Source organism: Protopterus annectens, chromosome 4.part0 (assembly GCF_019279795.1).
Source record: "Protopterus annectens isolate FY-2018-M chromosome 4.part0, PAN1.0, whole genome shotgun sequence".
Lineage (NCBI taxonomy): Eukaryota > Metazoa > Chordata > Ceratodontiformes > Protopteridae > Protopterus > Protopterus annectens.
Window position 1 is genome coordinate 73,574,241 of NC_056733.1, and position 18,172 is coordinate 73,592,412.

The 18,172-nt window shown below is 43.7% G+C and overlaps 1 protein-coding gene across 1 annotated transcript in view; it reads left to right on the forward strand.

Moving 5' to 3' along the window:
- Positions 1–18,172, forward strand: part of PRPSAP1 (phosphoribosyl pyrophosphate synthetase associated protein 1) — a 785,329-nt gene that overhangs the window by 376,315 nt on the left and 390,842 nt on the right. The window contains exon 4 of the mRNA XM_044068098.1: positions 12,532–12,704. Coding sequence (XP_043924033.1) covers positions 12,532–12,704 — 173 coding nt within the window. The remainder of the gene's footprint in view (positions 1–12,531; positions 12,705–18,172) is intronic.

The following is an 18,172-nucleotide window of genomic DNA, read 5'->3' on the forward strand; positions in this document are numbered from 1 at the left end:
CTACTGCGCCAAGAGTGTTCACGAAAGTTCTGGCTCCAGTGATAGCTTTCCTCAGGTTAAAAGGAATACAGATCTCGCCTTATTTGGACGATTGCCTGATTCTGGCTCAAGGAAGGGACGAGCTTCTTCATCATTTGGATTATGTGATAGCAGTGCTAAGATGCCTGGGGTATTCTGTGAACGAAATAAAGTCCAGTCTAGTACCCTCTCAGGACATGTGCTTTCTGGGTGTGAGACTGAATACAGCATCCCAGATGGCCTTTTGACCCCGGACAAACAAAAGAATCTTTCCCTTTACTTTCATCAGTTGTCTCATCAGTCCAGGCTGACTGCAAGGACAGTCCTTCAAGCCTTGGGGTTCATGGCATCTTGTATTCTGGTGCTTCCCAATGCCAAACTGCATATGAGGAAGCTACAATGGTATCTCAAAATGTATGGACACAGCACTGCCAGGATTTGGACACTGTCATTCAAATAATACCTTGCATTCAAAAGGAATTGTTGTGGTGGGCTCAGGAATGTCACCTAAACAAGGGACTCTCTGTGACCCGCCAGAGGCGAGTCAGATTCTAACGACAGATGCCTCAGACAAAGCTTGGGGAGCTCATCTGAATGGAAAGTGGATACAAGACAAGTGGCCTGCAAGACTACAACATCTACATATCAACTTGAAAGAGATGTTAGCAGTCCAGTTTGCATTAATAGCTTTCAAGGATTTACTTCTCCCAGGGCAGGTGTTGATTCTAACAGACAACACAACTGTCATGTGGTACATCAACAAGCAAGGCGGAACACATTCTTATCCTCTATGCAGGCAAGCAATGATTTTGTGGGAGACTGCTCTCAGTTTACAGCTAAATCTTCAGGCAAGGTTTCTGCCGGAGCACAGAACTCCTTAGCAGATGTGTTGAGCAGACAAATTATGGATCCCCACGAGTGGAAATTGGATCCTCATGTATTTCAGAAATTGACAGTGTCATGGGGAACTCCAGACATAGATCTGTTCGCTTCTCCACTAAACCACCAGCTGCCAAAGTTTTGCACAAAAGGTTTCATCCCACAGCTTGGAAAGTGGATGCTCTTTCTTTCAATTGGAGCAATCTTCATGTGTATGCCTTTCCGCCTCTGCCTCTCCTCCCAAAGGTACTACTAAAGGCCAGACAAGACAAGCCAAGGATGATTTTGATAGCTCCAGATTGGCCTCGACAGCATTGGTACCCATTACTGAGAAGCCTGGTACGGAAACCTCCATGGCCTTTGCCTTCGATTCCACACCTGTTGTCTCAGGAGGACAGTCATTTGCTCAATGTCAAGCTTCACTCTCTGCACCTAACAGCCTGGCATATTCTGTTTTGAACCATAGTGGGCCTCCACTTCCACAGCAAGTTTTGAATGTTATTTTGGAAGCTAGAAGGCCTAGTACAAGGAAAGTGTACGCAGATAAATGGAAGAGATTTTTATTTTGGAGTGCAGCAAAGGATTTTGATGTTTCTGAGCCTAATTTAAGTGTGGCTCTTCAATATCTTACTGAGTTACTGGACAAAGGTTTGTCCTTCTCTTCTATTAAGGTTCATGCTGCAGCAATTTCGGCTCACTATGATTGTGACCCACCATTGTTTTCTCATCCTTTGTTCAAGCAATTTCTTAGAGGGGCAAAAAATATAAGACCCCCACGAAGAGCTCCTACTCCTGCTTGGGATCTCAATTTTGTGTTGGAGAAACTCACTCTACAACCTTTTGAGCCTGCAGCTACTACTGAATTAAAGTTTTGTCATGGAAGACTGCTTTTTGTTGGCTATTACCTCTGCAAGAAGGGTTTCTGAGTTGCAGGCCCTTATGGCGGTTGAGCCTTTCTTAATTTTCCATAAGGATAGGGTATCTTTACGTACTAATCCTTCCTTTATGCCTAAAGTGGTTTCTAGTGTGGCTTTAAACCAAACTATTCATTTGCCTACTTTTTATGCAAATCCCCAAAATAAAGGGGAAATGATTTTGCACACTTTAGATGTACACAGGCAGTTGCTATTATTTGGACAGAACTAAAGGGTTCAGGCAGTCTCAGCAGTTATTTGTTTCTTTTGCTTTGAGTTCTCAGGGCAAGCCTGTGTCAAAACAAACTATTTCTAAGTGGATTGGGTTTTGCATTGCTTTCTGTTATTCCCATCATGGCAAGGAGATTCCAGGTGGGATTAGGCCTCATTCCACTAGGGCTACTGCCACTGACAGCTTTTGAGGGGTGGCAACTATGACATTTTGGAGGCAGCTACTTGGAGTTCAGTGCATACTTTCTCTAGGCATTATCACCTACCACTTTACTCTAAATCCAGGGCTGGTTTTGCCACTGCTGTTTTGCAGGGCATTTTGGCAGCTCCTGCTTCCTTATAGTTTGGCCATCCTCCCTTACCTCTGCTTTGGGATTCTACCCAAGTGTAAGGACTGCAGCAATGTGAGATGAAGAACATAGTACAGTTTTGTACCTACCATAAATGTAGATGTTCGAAGATCCACATTGCTGCAGTCCAATTTACCCTCCCTCCTTCCCTCTGTAGTTAGAGGCGGTTGTGTGGGTTGGGTTGTCAATAGGTGTATATTGTATATATTGTACATATTTTTAGTGCTAGGATGGTTGGTTGTTTGTTTGCTGTCTTTTGGTTTTGACTTTTATTTTTAGGGTCTTCTGACATCTGGGGCAAGAAAAGACTGAGGATATGACGTCGGTCATGCGCATTTGTACCCTGACGTCCTGATGTCAGTCAAATGCGCCTAGACCGACGTCAGCCTTATACTTTGATATTCGGGCCGACCGAGGACAGCAGACTACCCAAGTGTAAGGACTGCAGCAATGTGGATCTTTGAACATCTACATTTATGGTAGGTACAAAACTGTACTTTTCATATGTTGAAGTACCAGCAACATATTATGGAACTAATTAAACAAAAAATGGTATTATTTCCAGATTGTGCAGAAAATAAAGATTTATAAGATCCTTTGCATTCTGCAAACCAAGTTAGTAAGCATACTTTGCAGTGTGGCTTTGATGCCCTAGCAGCATTTTGCAGGGCTGCAGTCACTGGTTCTGTACTGAGAAGGCATGCTTGGCTGAAGGTGCAAACCTTGCCACATCATGTCAAATCCAAATTACTAGAGCTCCTTTAAATAAGGACTGTTTGTTTGGCACCAAAGCAGAAGAAGTTCTTAAAAAGATGGAAGAAAAAACTAAATCTATGCAAACTGTTAAAGAATTCTTACAAGTGCAACCACCTTTATTCAGTAGGCATTGGCCTTCAAAAAACTGGTCCTTTCCAGCCCCTTCCAGGCCTTCCCAGACAAGACCCAGGGGAAACAGGCCACCCAGACTACAGTCTCAGGGTATGCAGAGATCTAAACAATGGAGTGCCCCCACCCCAAAAACAGGGAGTGGTAAGCCGCCCCTTATGGAAAAAGTTCACAATGACTTCTCAATTCTCCTTCCCAGCCCTTCCCAACTGCTTGTGACCCTAGGAGAGAAACTTGCCCTTCATGCAAAAAACTGGATGTCCATTACTCATTAACGATGAGTCCTCAACATTGTATCCCAGGGGTACAAATTCTACTTCCATTCACTGCCAACCCCAAGCGGGTTTCCAGGCCTTCCTCCAATCCAGTGGGCAGAGGTGCAAAAGCAAGTACTTTCCCTGCTCAATATCAGAGCTATTCAACCTGTTCCAGTAGAACAAAGGGGTCAGGGTTTCTACTCCGGACTTTTCCTGGTGCCCAGAAAAGAGGGCTCTTGGTGCCCAGTCCTGGATCTTTCAATTCTCAACAACTTTCTGGTGGTCCCAAAATTCAAGATGCTTAGCCTGCAACAGCTTTTCCCTATGGTAGCCAAGCATGCCTTGTTAGTCACTCTAGACTTAAAAGAAGCTTATCTGCACATCCCCATAAGGGAGTCATGCAGGAAATATCTATGTTTCAGGGCAGGCTCTATGCACTGTCAGTTCTCTGCACTTCCCTTTGGCTTATCTACTGCGCCCAGAGTATTCACAAAGTTCCTGGTTCCTGCCATTGCATACTGCAGGCAGAGAAATATCCAAATTTTCCCATACTTGGACGACTGCCTGATTCAGGCGGACAGTCAGGAATTGCTACATCAGCACCTGGCATTTGTAAAAAGCCTTCTCACTTCATTGAGGTACACCATCAACGAAAAGAAATCACAACTGGTACCCAGTCAAAAGATTGTATTCCTGGGAGCAAGCTTGGACACAACTTCCCAGATGGCATTTCTCACTTCAGAAAAACAGGTCTATCTGACAAACTACTTCAAACAAATGGCCACGAGAACCCAGCTATCTGCAAGAAAAATACTGCAAGCCCTAGGGTTCATGGCCTCATGTATTCTGCTAATTCCATATGCAAGACTGCATAGGAGGAAACTTCAGTCTTTGGTGCCAACATTCTCAGGACCTGGAAACAAGTCATTCCTATCATACCTTGTCTAAGGGCAGAGTTCCTTTGGTGGGCAGAAGCATGCAACCAAAACAAGGGACTGCATTTCACTCAATCCCTTGCCACCAAAACCCTGACAACAGACACATCAGACTATGCATGGGGGGCTCACATGGCAGGCAAATGCGTTCAGGTTTACTGGAGCCCAGGGCAGATTCTCCTGCACATCAATCAAAAAGAGATGCTAGCTGTACAGAGTGCTCTGACAGCTTTCAGATACCTAATCCTTCCAGGACAACTACTGATAAAAACAGACAACACCACAGTTATGTGGTACATAAACAACATAAACCCTGTGGAACATAGCCTTGAGCAACCAAGTGCATCTACAAGCTCAGTTCCTGCCAGGAAAACAAAATTCCCCTGGCAGGCAACTTAAGCAGAAATCTCCTAGACCCACACGAGTGGAAATTGGAGCCCAACACCTTCAACTTCTGACCCAGAGGTGGGGGACTCCGGAGGTGGGCCTCTTTGCCTCTCCCGAGAACCACCAGTTAAGCAAATACTGCACCAAGAACCCTCACAGCAGGACCTGGAAGGTGGATGCCCTATCCTTTCAATGGGAAAACCTCTCAATCTATGCCTTTCCCCCTCTGCTCCTTCTCTCAAGAGTACTACTCAAGATAAAACAGGACAGGCCAAGGGCAATTCTTATTGCCCCAGACTGGCCACGCCAGCACTGGTACCCACTCCTATACAGCCTGACAACGGTGCCACCCTGGCATCTACACCAGACTCCTACCCTGCTGTCTCAGCAGCAGGGACAGGTTTTGTGTCCACAATTGCAAATCCTAAACCTGGCTTATCCCTTGAATACCCCACCAGCAACCCTCAGCAAACAGGTGCTGGACGTCATTATTGAAGCCAGAAGGCCTAGTACAAGGAAATCCTATGCTGCAAAGTGGAAAAGATATTGTTTTTGGAATCAGTCTAAAGGAAAGGACACAGCAGTGCCCTCCTTACCTCTAATCCTAGATTACCTAGCAGAGCTACTCCACAGAGGCCTATCCTTCTCCTCCATTAAGATTCATGCCTCTGCCATCTCAGCTCATTGTAATACCTCTATTATGTATTATACACCTCTATTTTTTCACCCTCTCATCAAACAGTTCCTGAGAGGGACTAACAACTTAAAGCCCCCTAGGAGAGCACCCACCCCTGCCTGGGACCTTAACTTTGTACTGGAAAAGCTCATGCTTCCCCCTTTTGAACCTGCTGCCTCAGCAGAGTAAAAATTCCTCTCTTGGAAAACAGCCTTGCTTTTAGCCATAACTTCAGCTAGAAGAGTGTCTGAGTTAAAGGCACTAATGACTGTGGAATCCTTCATTATTTTCCATGCTGACAGGGTTTCCCTCAGGACTAACCCATCCTTTATGCCTAAGGTGGTGTCCAGTGTGGCTCTAAACCAATCCATCCGTTTACCAACCTTCCTCACTAGCCCTCAGAATAAAGGGGAAAGGATCCTGCACTCCTTGGATGTGCACAGATAGCTCAGGTTCTACCTTGACAGGACTAAGCCTTTCAGAAAATCTGACCAGCTGCTAGTCAACTTTGCTACAGGGCAGAGGGTAAGGCCATGTCAAAACAAACCATTTCCAAATGGATAGCACACTGCAACCATTTCTGCTACAAACACCATGGGAAACCTACCCCACAGGGGGTCAGAACACATTCCACTAGGGCTACATCTACCTCTACAGTATTTTGCAGGGGAGTCCCTACCAGGGACATTCTGGAAGCTGCAACCTGGAGTTCTGTACACACCTTCACCAAGCAGTACCACTTACTTATCTTTTCCAAATCCAGGGCTGTATTTGCTACAGCAGTCTTGCAAGGCCTACTAGCCAACCCTAACACTTCTTGACTGCCTCCACCCATCCTCAGCTTTGGGAATCAACCCAAGTGTGATGACTGCACCAGTGAAACATGAAGAACATAGTACAGATGTTTTTCGTGTTTCACTGTTGCAGTCATTACATTCAGGTTATCTGCTTGCAGGTAGCCCTCAGTCGGCCTGATTAACAAAGTCTTGGGTCCTGCGTCGGTTGCTGTCCCTTCTTCCATGATGTCAGGTCGTCGGGTATAAAACATGCAGCCGACACCATTACATCAGTCTTTCTTGCCGTGCGGTGCACGAAGCAGAAGCAGTTTGCAAGTGCCAGTCGTCCGACTCCTGAAATTTTCGTTTTCGAGTTTCAGAACCGAAGTCTTCAACTAAAGCTAAGTACCCCGTTGGGGAAACTTTTTCTTGCTCCTTACCGATGTCAGTAAAAGTTAATAATTGCATTACTTGTGGAAAACAAATACCTCATAAAGATTTTCATTCATATTGTATTCCTTGTCTAGGCCCTGACCATGATGTACCTTGCTGTCGGTTTTGTGCTTTATTTAATCAGCGCACTATCCGTTGTCGGTATATTTTCGCATCTAAATATTTCGGTTCTCGGTTTAATTATCCAGAAGTGTCGTTGGTTAGCCATCTGACTTCCGGGATTCCAAAAAAATGCAAAGATAAAGACAGAGACAGGCTGCCGAGGTCCAAAACTGCCGATAACACTTCTCCTAAGCCAGTCGCCAGTTCGCCGGTACTCAGTGAGGCGCTTTTGCAGCCCCTAATACCCACTACTTCTGATTCGCAGGCCTCTACTGAGACCCATTCAGAGTCCGGTATGCCGCGAGATGCTTCAACTATGGAACCCGCAGATGTCTCTACCTTGGATGGGTCTGGAGGCGCTGTGCAGGCACCAGCTTCTGAGGGTGTATTCAGGCCTACGGACTTGCATATTAAACCGATGCCTCCTTCTTCACTTAGGCCTAAATCTCGAACCATGCCTAAAAAACGACTTCCAGGCCACATGCTCAGGCCTCTATGCCTAAAAAACAAATAAGAATGGCTGAAGATCTAATAACTGTAATCAGGGGTAGCCACCCCCCCCCCCCCTTCTAAGAGGCCTAGGACTGAAGTTGTTTATGAATCTTCTGACCAGGATTCTGTTTTTTCGGATTCTTCTGATGATCTGGATTTGCCCTTACCTACTTATGAGGATTCTGATGCAGAGGACTCTATTCCCCTCTGCTTCCCCTCCAGATGATTTTTCTTTTGGTGAAACCTTACATACTCTAAGGGAGCATTTCCACTGGGAAAGCCAGGATTTTTCTGATTCAAAAAAGAGGCTCAGGGATTTCTTACTCCTGCCTCAGAATAGGCCTTTAGCTATCCCTCCTGTACTAGACGTTGTTGATGATGCTTTTTCAGAATCTAGTTTGGCCCCTGATTCCTTGCCTCCTGCTCCCAGAAAACCTGACAGATACTACAGGGTCCCTGAGTCACACAAGTTCCTTTTTAAAAATCCTATTGCGGATCCAGAGACTATTTCTCAGGGGCCCAAGGGCATTAAGGCTTCTACTGCTTAAAATCCTACCCCTTCTAATAGACTCCAGGCTGCTGGATAGATGGGGTAAGAAGGTTTGCACGTCTGTAATCTTGGCCATTAGGGCTTTAAACTGCCAGTTTCATATGTTAAAGTATCAGCAACATGTTATTGGATTGCTTAAACAGAAAATTATGTTGATTCCTGATTGTGTGGAAAATAAAAAATTGCAAGATTTAATGCATTCTGCTGAACAGGTTGGAAAACATACTTTGCAATGTGGTTTTGATTCATTAGAAGCCTCTTGCAGGGCTGCTGTTACTGGGTCTATGCTCAGAAGGCATGCTTGGCTTAAGGAGCAATCTTTACCTGATCATGTTAAAGCTAAATTGTTGGATGCTCCCTTAAATCAGGATCAGGCAACAAAGCTGAGGAAGTTCTTAAAAAGATGGAAGATCAAGCTAAATCTATGCAAACTGTTAAAGATTTCTTACAAGTTCATCCTCTAGATTTAGTAGGCACTGGCCCTCTAAAAATTGGTCCTTTCCAGCCCCTTCCAGGTCTTCTCAAGTCAAACCCAGACACAGCAGGAACCCCAAGTTTCAGTCCCAGTAGACACACATAACTAAGCAGTGGGGGGCCTCCACTTCCAAATCTGTGAGTAATAAGACTCCCCCCCTATGGTAAACTGTCTCAATGACTTCCTTTTAAAATTTCCAAGCACTTATCAACTGACTGCCCCTTTGGGGGGAAAGATTGCTCTTCATGCAAAGAACTGGGAGCTCATTACCCAGGACAAGTGGGTTTTAAATATAGTGTCCAAGGGATACAGATTTCACTTCCACACGTTGCCAACACCAAACGGGTGGCCGGACCTACCCCCAAATCAGTGGACAGAGGCCCAAAAACAAGTACTTTCTTTCTTAAGCATGGGGCTATTCATTTGGTACCAGAAGTGGAAAAGGGACAAGGTTTCTACTCGAGACTTTTCCTGGTACCCAGAAAAGACAATTCATGGCATCCTATCCTGGACCTGTGTACTCTAAGCACCTTTTTGGAGATTCCAAAATTCAAGATGCTGACTCTTCACCAGTTGCTTCCTGTGCTAGGCAAAGACGCCTGGTTGGCAACACTAGATTTAGAAGAAGCATACCTGCACATCTCAGTCAGGGAATCTTGCAGAAGATACCTTCGATTCAAAGCAGGCTACACACACTATCAGTTCTCTGCACTTCCCTTTGGCTTATCTACTGTGCCCAGGGTATTCACAAAGTGCCTAGCTCCAGTTATTGCATTTTGCAGGCAAAGAAATATTCACATATACCCATACCTGGACGATTGTCTAATTTGGGCAGAAAGCCAGGATATACTTTTGAATCATCTGGCCTTTATACAAAGGGTTCTAACCTGTCTGGGGTACCCCATAAATGAAAAGAAATCTCACCTGGTACCCTGTCAACAAGTTATATTCCTGGGAGCAAGCTTGAATACAACTTCCCAGATGGCTTACCTCACGCCAGAGAAACAAATGCATTTGACAACCTACTTCAAACAAGTGTCCACAAAAACCCTGCTATCTGCAAGGCAAATACTGCAAGCCTTTGGGTTCATGGCCTCCTGCATTCTTCTAATTCCATATGCAAGACTGCGTATTAGGAAACTACAGTGGTATCTAAAAAGCCTATGGTGGCAACATTCCTAAGATCTAGAAGCAATGATTCCTATCATACCTTGCTTATGCCTAGAGTTCCTTTGGTGGGCAGAGGCCTGCCACCAAAACAAGGGACTGCCTTTCACACCACCCCTTGCCGCCCAAACCTTAACAACAGACGCATCAGACTATGCATGGGGGGCTCATCTGGCAGGGAAGTGCATTCAGGGCAAATGGAACCCAAGTCAAATGCACCTGCATATCAATCAAAAGAAATGTTAGCTATACAGAATGCTCTGACAGCCTTCAAGGACCACATTCTTCCAGGACAACTAATGGTAAAGACGGACAACACCACTGTTATGTGGTACATAAACAAGCAGGGGGGTACACATTCTTACCCTCTCTGCAGTCTAGCCATGGCATTGTGGAACACAGCCTTGAGCTACCAAGTGCACCTAAAAGCTCAATTCCTGCCAGGAAAATGAAATACACTGGCAGACCGACTAAGCAGAAACATAATGGACCCACACGAGTGGAAACTGGAACCAAGGATTTTCAACATGCTGACAAGCAAATGAGGAGCCCAGATATAGACCTATTTGCCTCTCCCCAGAACTACAAATTGGACACATTTTGCATAAGGACTCCCCACAAACAAGCCCAGAAAGTGGATGCTCTGTCCTTCAGCTGGAAAAACCTATCAGTCTATGCCTTCCCCCCCTCTTCCTCTGCTTTCCAAAGTACTACTAAAAATCAAACAGGACAAACCAAGGATGATGTTGATTGCTCCAGACTGGCCACGCCAACACTGGTACCCCCTCCTGCGCAGTGTGTCACGGTTAGACCCATGGCACCTGCCTCAGACTCCTTCCCTATTGTCCCAGCAGGAGAAACAGATTCTGCACCCTCAGCTTCTAACTCTGAACCTTGCAGCCTGGCTAATTACCTAATCTCTCCTTTACCATCCCTCAGTAAACCTGTGATGGATATCATTTTAGAGGCAAGGAGGCCTAGTACTAGAAAATCTTATGCTGAAAAATGGAAAAGATTCTGTGCCTGGAACCAGTCTCAAGGGATGAGCACAGCAGTGCCCAATTTACCTCAGATTTTACAATACTTAACTGAGATGCTTCACAAGGACCTATCTTTTTCCTCCATTAAAATCCACGCCTCAGCCATTTCAGCTCATTGTAACACATAACCTCCCCTCTTCTCTTATCCACTGCTCAAGCAGTTCCTCAGAGGGGCCAAAAATTTGTGACCACCCAGGAGAGCTCCAACCCCTGCCTGGGACCTTAACTTTGTTTTGGAGAAACTCACTCTACCTCCTTTCGAGCCAGCTGCTACTGCGGACTTAAAATTTCTTTCTTGGAAAACAGCTTTCCTTTTAGCAATCACTTCAGCTAGAAGGGCATCTGAATTATAGACCCTTATGGCAGAGGAGCCTTTCATCATCTTTCATGCGGACAGGGTGTCCCTCAGAACCAATCCATCCTTCAGTGTGGCTCTTAATCAATCCAATCATTTGCCATCCTTCTTTCCCAATCCACAGAACAAAGGAGAACAGATACTGCATTCCTTAGATGTGCACAGACAACTTAGATTCTACTTGGACAGGACTAAACCTCAAAGGAAATCTGAACAACTGCTCGTGGCATTTGCTGCAGGGGCAGAGGGGTAGGCTATTTCAAAGCAAACCATTTCTAAATGGATAGGCCATTGCATTAATTTCTGCTATAAGCACCATGGAAAACCCATCCCCCAGGGGATCAGACCTCACTCCACCAGGGCTGCATCTACCTCTACAGCCTTTCTCAGAGGTGTCCCTACCAGGGACATCGTAGAAGCTGCTACCAGGAGTTCTGTACATATTTTCACCAAGCATTATCATTTGCCAATTTTCTCTAAATCCAGAGCTGGCTTTGCCACTGCAGTCTTGCACGGTCTTATAGCTGGTCCTAATGCTATTTAAATTTCTCCTCCCAACCATAGATTTGGGAGTCTAGCCAAATGTAATGACTGCAACAGTGAAACATGAAGAACATAGTACAGTTGTGTACACTTACCATATATGTAGATGTTCGAGTGTATTCACTGCTGCAGTCCTGGTTACACTCCCTCCAGCCCCATAACTTCTTTTGGTTATACCTCTACTTTCTTTTACTATGCTTAAAAGCTTTTTGGTGTATTTGCTTTGTTGTTGGAGGTATATCATTGTACTTTTATATTTAATTGCTTCCCATTAGGGGGGGCACCTGACATCTGGGGCAAGAAAAACTGATGTAATGGAGTCGACTGCATGTTTTATACCCCTGGCGACCTGACGTCATGGAAGAAGAGACAGCAACTGATGCAGGACCCAAGACTTTGTTAATCAGGCCGACTGAGGGCTACCTGCAAGCAGATAACCCAAATGTAATGATTGCAACAGTGAATACACTTGAAAATCTACATTTATGGTAAGTGTACACAACTGTACTTTGTGTACACTTACCATAAATGTAGATGTTCGAGTGTATTCACTGTTGCAGTCCTGGTTTCCCTCCCTCCAGCGCCTTGGCTTTCTCTATCTTTCTACCTCTCCTCTCTATGGCCATTCCTAATGGCATTGGTATTTACTTTTTACTGGTGGTATTCCCCATCATATACTAGCTCCCTATTTGGGGCATCCTGACATTTGGGGCAAAAAAAACTGATGTAATGGCGTCAGCTGCCTGTTTTATACCCCTTACGACCTGACGTCATGGAAGAAGTGACAGCATCCGACCCAGAAATACTAAGACTCTGGTATTTGGGCCGACTGAGGGCTACCTGCAGGCAGATAACCCAAGTGTGATGACTGCAACAGTGAATAACACTAGAACATCTACATTTATGGTAAGTGTACACAACTGTACGTTCCTTATCATATTCTCTTTTTTAACTATGATGTGACTAACAAAGGGCCCTAGATGTCCAGTTCACCTGCATATAAACAAATGAATAAATGTGAATAAAAATGTTTTTCTTTTTTTCAGAGATGTAAACACAGCTATCATGGAATTATTAATAATGGCATATGGTTTGAAGACATCCTGTGCACAAAATATTATTGGAGTTATTCCTTACTTTCCATATAGTAAGCAGTGCAAAATGAGAAAAAGGGGCTCCATCGTCTGCAAGCTTTTAGCTTCTATGTTAGCAAAAGCAGGTGAGACTCACTCTGATCTGGAATTTAATATGTTAAGATGTGTTAAGATGTTAAAAACAAAAACACTAACAGCTAATCATGTTCACATGACTCGAGTCCTGATATCTTAGGTTAGCTGCTCAAAATTATGCAGAAGAAAGAAAAAAAATAAATGCATGTAAACATTTTGATACTGGCTTTACATAGCTCAACAAGCTGTTGTATGTGTACTCCGAGCCTTGAAGTGCACAGGTAAGGTTATTGTTTTAGTTACCAGAGACATATAATTTGCTTACCTTTAAAAGCATACCAGTGGTGTTGAGTGAAATGTTTGAATGCGTGTGCTTGGTCTTAAGTTGTAGCCTGGAAAATAGAATTCTAAAAATGCAGTGTCACGATCCTGCCAAATGGTGAGGTTATTTTTAGGTGAGACAGTGACGCTAATGTGATTTGCTGGAGGTCCTGGGTTTAAGTCCCCGTATGAGAGTTAATCTTAGCCTTTCACTTCCGTAATTCTAGAAGTGTGTAAGCAGAGGGCTTTCTTTGTATTTGCATTTGTGTGTGTGTGTGTGTGTGTGTGTGTGTTTGCAATTTGACCTTAAAATGCTATTTTAAACCCAATTACACAAAAAAGTACAGTTTTGTACCTACCATAAATGTAGATGTTAGATGTCAGAAGACCTAAAAAAAAAGGTCAAAAACAAAAGACAGCAAACAACCAACCAACCACCCTAGCACTAATAATATGTACAATATATACAATATAACAATAATTACAACAACCCACACACCCTAACACTAACTACTAGAGGGGGAGAGAGAGGAAATTGGACTGCAACAATGTGGATCTTGAACATCTACATTTATGGTAGGTACAAAACTGTACTATGTTCTTAGATTTAGAGTAAAGTGGAAGGTGATAATGCTTAGAGAAAGTTTGCACTGAACTCCAAGTAGCTGCCTCCAAAATATCTTTATTGCCACCCCTTAAAAGCTGTTGAAGTGGCAGTAGCCCTAGTGGAATGAGGCCTAATCCCAGCTGGAATCTCCTTGCCATGATGGGAATAACAGAAAGCAATGCAAAACCCAATCCACTTAGAAATAGTTTGTTTAGAACTCAAAGCAAAAGAAACAAATAACTGCTGAGACTGCCTGAACCCTTTAGTTCTGCTCAAATAATATTTATTTTGGGGATTTGCATAAAAGTAGGCAAATGAATAGTTTGGTTTAAAGCCACACTAGAAACCACTTTAGGCATAAAGGAAGGATTATGGAAAATTAAGAAAGGCTCAACCGCCATAAGGGCCTGCAATTCAGAAACCCTTCTTGCAGAGGTAATGGCCAACAAAAGCAGTCTTCCATGATAAATATAGTAGCTGCAGGCTCAAAAGGTTGTAGAGTAAGTTTCTCCAACACAAAATTGAGATCCGGGGTCTTATATTTTGAACAAAGGATGAGAAAACAATGGTGGGTCACAGTCATAGTCTGCAGCATGAACTTAATCGAAGAGAAGGACAAACCTTTGTCCAGTAACTCAGTAAGATATTGAAGAGCCACAATTAGGCTCATCAGAAACATCAAACTGTTAGGTGAAGAGAGTGAAGCTTGACATTGAGTAAATGACTGTTCTCCTGAGACAACAGGTGGAATCAAGGCAAAGGCCGGAGGCTCCCCCACTCAGACTTCTCAGTAATGGGTACCAGTGCTGTCGAGGCCAATCTGGAGCTATTAAAGTCATCTTTGGCTTGTCAAAACTTTGGCAGCTGGTGGTTTAGTGGAAACAGATCTATGTCTGGAGTTCCCCATGACACTGTCAATTTCTGAAATACATGAGGATCCAATTTCCCTGGTGGGGGATCCATAATGTCTGCTCAACACATCTGCTAGGGGAGTGTGTGCCCCGCAGAAACCTTGCCTGAAGATTTAGCTGTAAACTGAGAGCAGTCTCCCACAAAATCATTGCTTGCCTGCATAGAGGATAAGAATGTGTTGATGTATCACATGACAGTTGTGTTGTCTGTTAGAATCAACACCTGCCCTGGAACTGGACTGCTAACATCTCCTTCAAGTTGATATGTAGATGTTGTAGTCTGGCAGGCCACTTGTCTTGTATCCACTTTCCATTTAGATGAGCTCCCCAAGCTTTGTCTGAGGCATCTGTCGTTGTTTAGGTGACATTCCTGAGCCCACCACAAAAACTCCTTTTGAATGCAAGGTATTATCTGAATGACAGTGTCGCAGTTTGGCATTGGGAAGCACCAGGCCATCTGGGATGCTGTATTCAGTCTTACCCAGAAAGCACATGTCCTGAGAGGGTACTAGACTGGACTTTATTTCGCTCACAGAATACCCCAGACATCTTAGCACTGCTATCACATATTCCAAATGATGCCAGAATCAGGCAATCATCCAAATAAGGATAGATCTGTATTCCTTTTAGCCTGAAGAAAGCTATCACTGGAGCCAGAACTGGGCAATGCAGAGAACTGATAATGAGAAGTCCAGATACTTCCTGCAACTCAGTCTGATAGGAACATGAAGGTAAGCCTCCTTGAGATCCAAAGTTACCATCCAATGATCTTTGCCCAGCAGAGGTAAAAGCTGTTGTAACGTCAACATTTTGAACTTGGGAATGTCCAGATAAGTGTTGAGGATAGATAAATCCAAAAGTCTCCACCTGTTTCCCTGCTTTGGTACTAAGAACAGGTGAGAATAAAACCTAGGCCACTCTGGCAAAAGGGACGGCTGTATGGCCCCTATTTGAAGTAGCAGAGAAATTTGTTTGTGAGCCTCTATTCTTTGCTGAGGAGGCATGCCTTTGAAAGGAGGGCAAGGTATGGAAATAAAACCTGTAACCTTGGTGTATGATATCCAATACCCATCTGTCTTGGGTAATTAAACGGACTGACCCCTGCCCTCACCAAGACTGTGCAGGTGAACTCCCTGTTCTAGGCCTGAAGACTGGGAATCATTTAGTAGGCCAATTTCTACTAAACTCGGAGGCTGAACCTGCAAAAATCTTTAACAGTCTGCATAGACTTAGCCTTGTCTTCCATTTTCTTTAAGACTGCCTCAACAGGTGAACCAAACAACACATCAGATTGTAATTGTCTTAACATGGTCAGATAAATTCTGATCCACAGCATCAAAACCACATTGCAAAGAATGCTTACCCACCTGTTCAGAAACATGTACTAAATCCTGTAACTCTTTACACTCAATACCTTTCGCCAGAGCATCTACCTTAGACTTCAATTGAGAAAGCAGATAGTTTTGGTATTTCAACATGTGAAACTGGCAACAAGCCCTCCATAGCTAGGGTGGAAGAAGTATAGACTTTCTTTCCCCATCTATCCAAAGCCCTGGCCTCTTTATCTGGAGGAACCGGATTTTTAACAACAGAAGCCTTAACACCCTTAGGCCCCTGACTAACAGTTTCTGGGTCCGCCCTAGGACTCTTAAAGGCACCCTGTAATACCTATCTTTAACAGGAGCAGGAGGCAAAGAATCAGGATTAAGAGAAGCCTCTGCAAACACATCTTCCACAACATCCAGAACAGGAGGTATAGCCAAAGGCCTATGCTGGGGTAAAACAAAATTCAATCAGAGAAGTCCTGACCTTCCCACTTAAAATGCTCCCTCATGGAATGAAGAGTCTCTGAAAAGAAAAATCCTCAGGAGGAGAAGCAGAAGGTGTAGACTCATCCACAACAGAATCAGAATAAGGAGAATACTCCTGCAAGTCTTCAGCAAACATCCAAGCCTGCTCAAACTCCCCAACTCAGGTTCCACCCTAGGTCTCTTATCAGGAGGGCAAAGAACCTCTAATCAAAGTAATTAAATCTTCTGCCATTTTAAGCATATGCTTCTTGGGCACAGATCCTGAAGAACTAGGAGTGACACCAACTGAAGCTAAACCTGGCCTGCCTCTGGGAGAAGCCTTGGAAACAGAAGGAGAGGCCTAACCACCCTAGGAAGGGAGGCAGTAACCTGAGAAGCCCCTTCAGCCTGACCTGCCTCCTGAGAGGCCACATCCTGCAATAACAAAGTCTCCCCTGGGACTCCAGAGAAACCCTCCACCGACACCTCTAAGAACCGCCCCGCAGGGCGACTCTTTCTTGCTGGGCTTAGAACACGGCGACTCTTTCTTGCCTGGGCTTAGCTGCTTTATCTGGCACAATCTAACCTTCTCTTAATAGTGCGCTTATTGAATCTAGCACAAAGCGACACCCAACAACGTCGTCTCAGGCCCTAAACAAGGAATACACAAAGTATGATAATCTATCTGTTTCCCACAAGAAATACAGTTATTCACTTTTCTGACATCCGTAAACCACTGAGGCAAGAAAAGACTCGGTCTGAAACTCCTCGAAAAAATTTCAACGAATAACGGCACTTGCAACGCTGCTTCTGCATCGGACCATGCGGCAAAAGACTGAGGATTGATGTCAGCTAATGCGCGCTTGACCGACGCCAGCCTTATACTTTGATATTCGGGCCGACCGAGGACAGCGGACTACCCAAGTGTAAGGACTGCAGCAATGTGAGATGAAGAGCATCTTGATTCTTTCATCCAAGATTCATTGGATTTCTTAAATAAGTTAAGATTGTCTGTTAAATCTTATATGTTTGATTCCAAGAAAAATTTTATGCTGACTATTGGCATCAGCTCATTATTTACCGCTCTGCCCCATGACAAAGGAATAGATTATACCAGGAAATAGCTTAATACCTTTATGGATATTCCCAACACACAAGTTAACTTTTACTGTGAATTATTAGATATGTTATTGGACAATAATTATTTTATGTTCAATAGAAAGTGTTATAAGCAAAACAAAGGGGTGGCGATGGGGTCTCCATCCGCTACATTTGCTAACATTGTTTTAGGGTGGTGAGCATTTGATATAATAACCACCTTGAAAGAAGAATGCAAAGTAATAAATTATAACATGTTTGTGGACGCTTTTTTTGAATAGTTGAAGGCAATCAAAATAATTCAACCCTCATTATTAAGTTTAATAGTAAGTCAGATTTTTTGCGAGAATGTGGTTTGGAAGTTAAGTTTTTAGATGTCAATATAAAATGGAATCATAATTGTGGATATTTTGATAGCAGTATACATGGAAAGAACGTGTTCTCTAATAATTATCTTCATTATTGAAGCCATCATCCCCCATTTTTGAAAAAGAACATCCCTATGGGGGCAATGTATCAGAGCCTCCCGGATGACAACTAATGAGCAATTGTAAAGAGAATTAGAGTTTATTACATCTTTACTTATTAATAGGGGGTACAAAACTGAGTTTTTGGTAAAGATAGTGCAAGAAATAAAAGAGAGACAAATACTTTGCACCCATTTTAAGGGAAGCTTTTATTCCCCGTAATCCTATTCCTTCTGTCTCTCCATCTGCTAATAGAAGTTTAACATGTAATTTAGAAATAACTGTTGACAGTTTGGATATTAGGAATATCATAGGTAATAACTT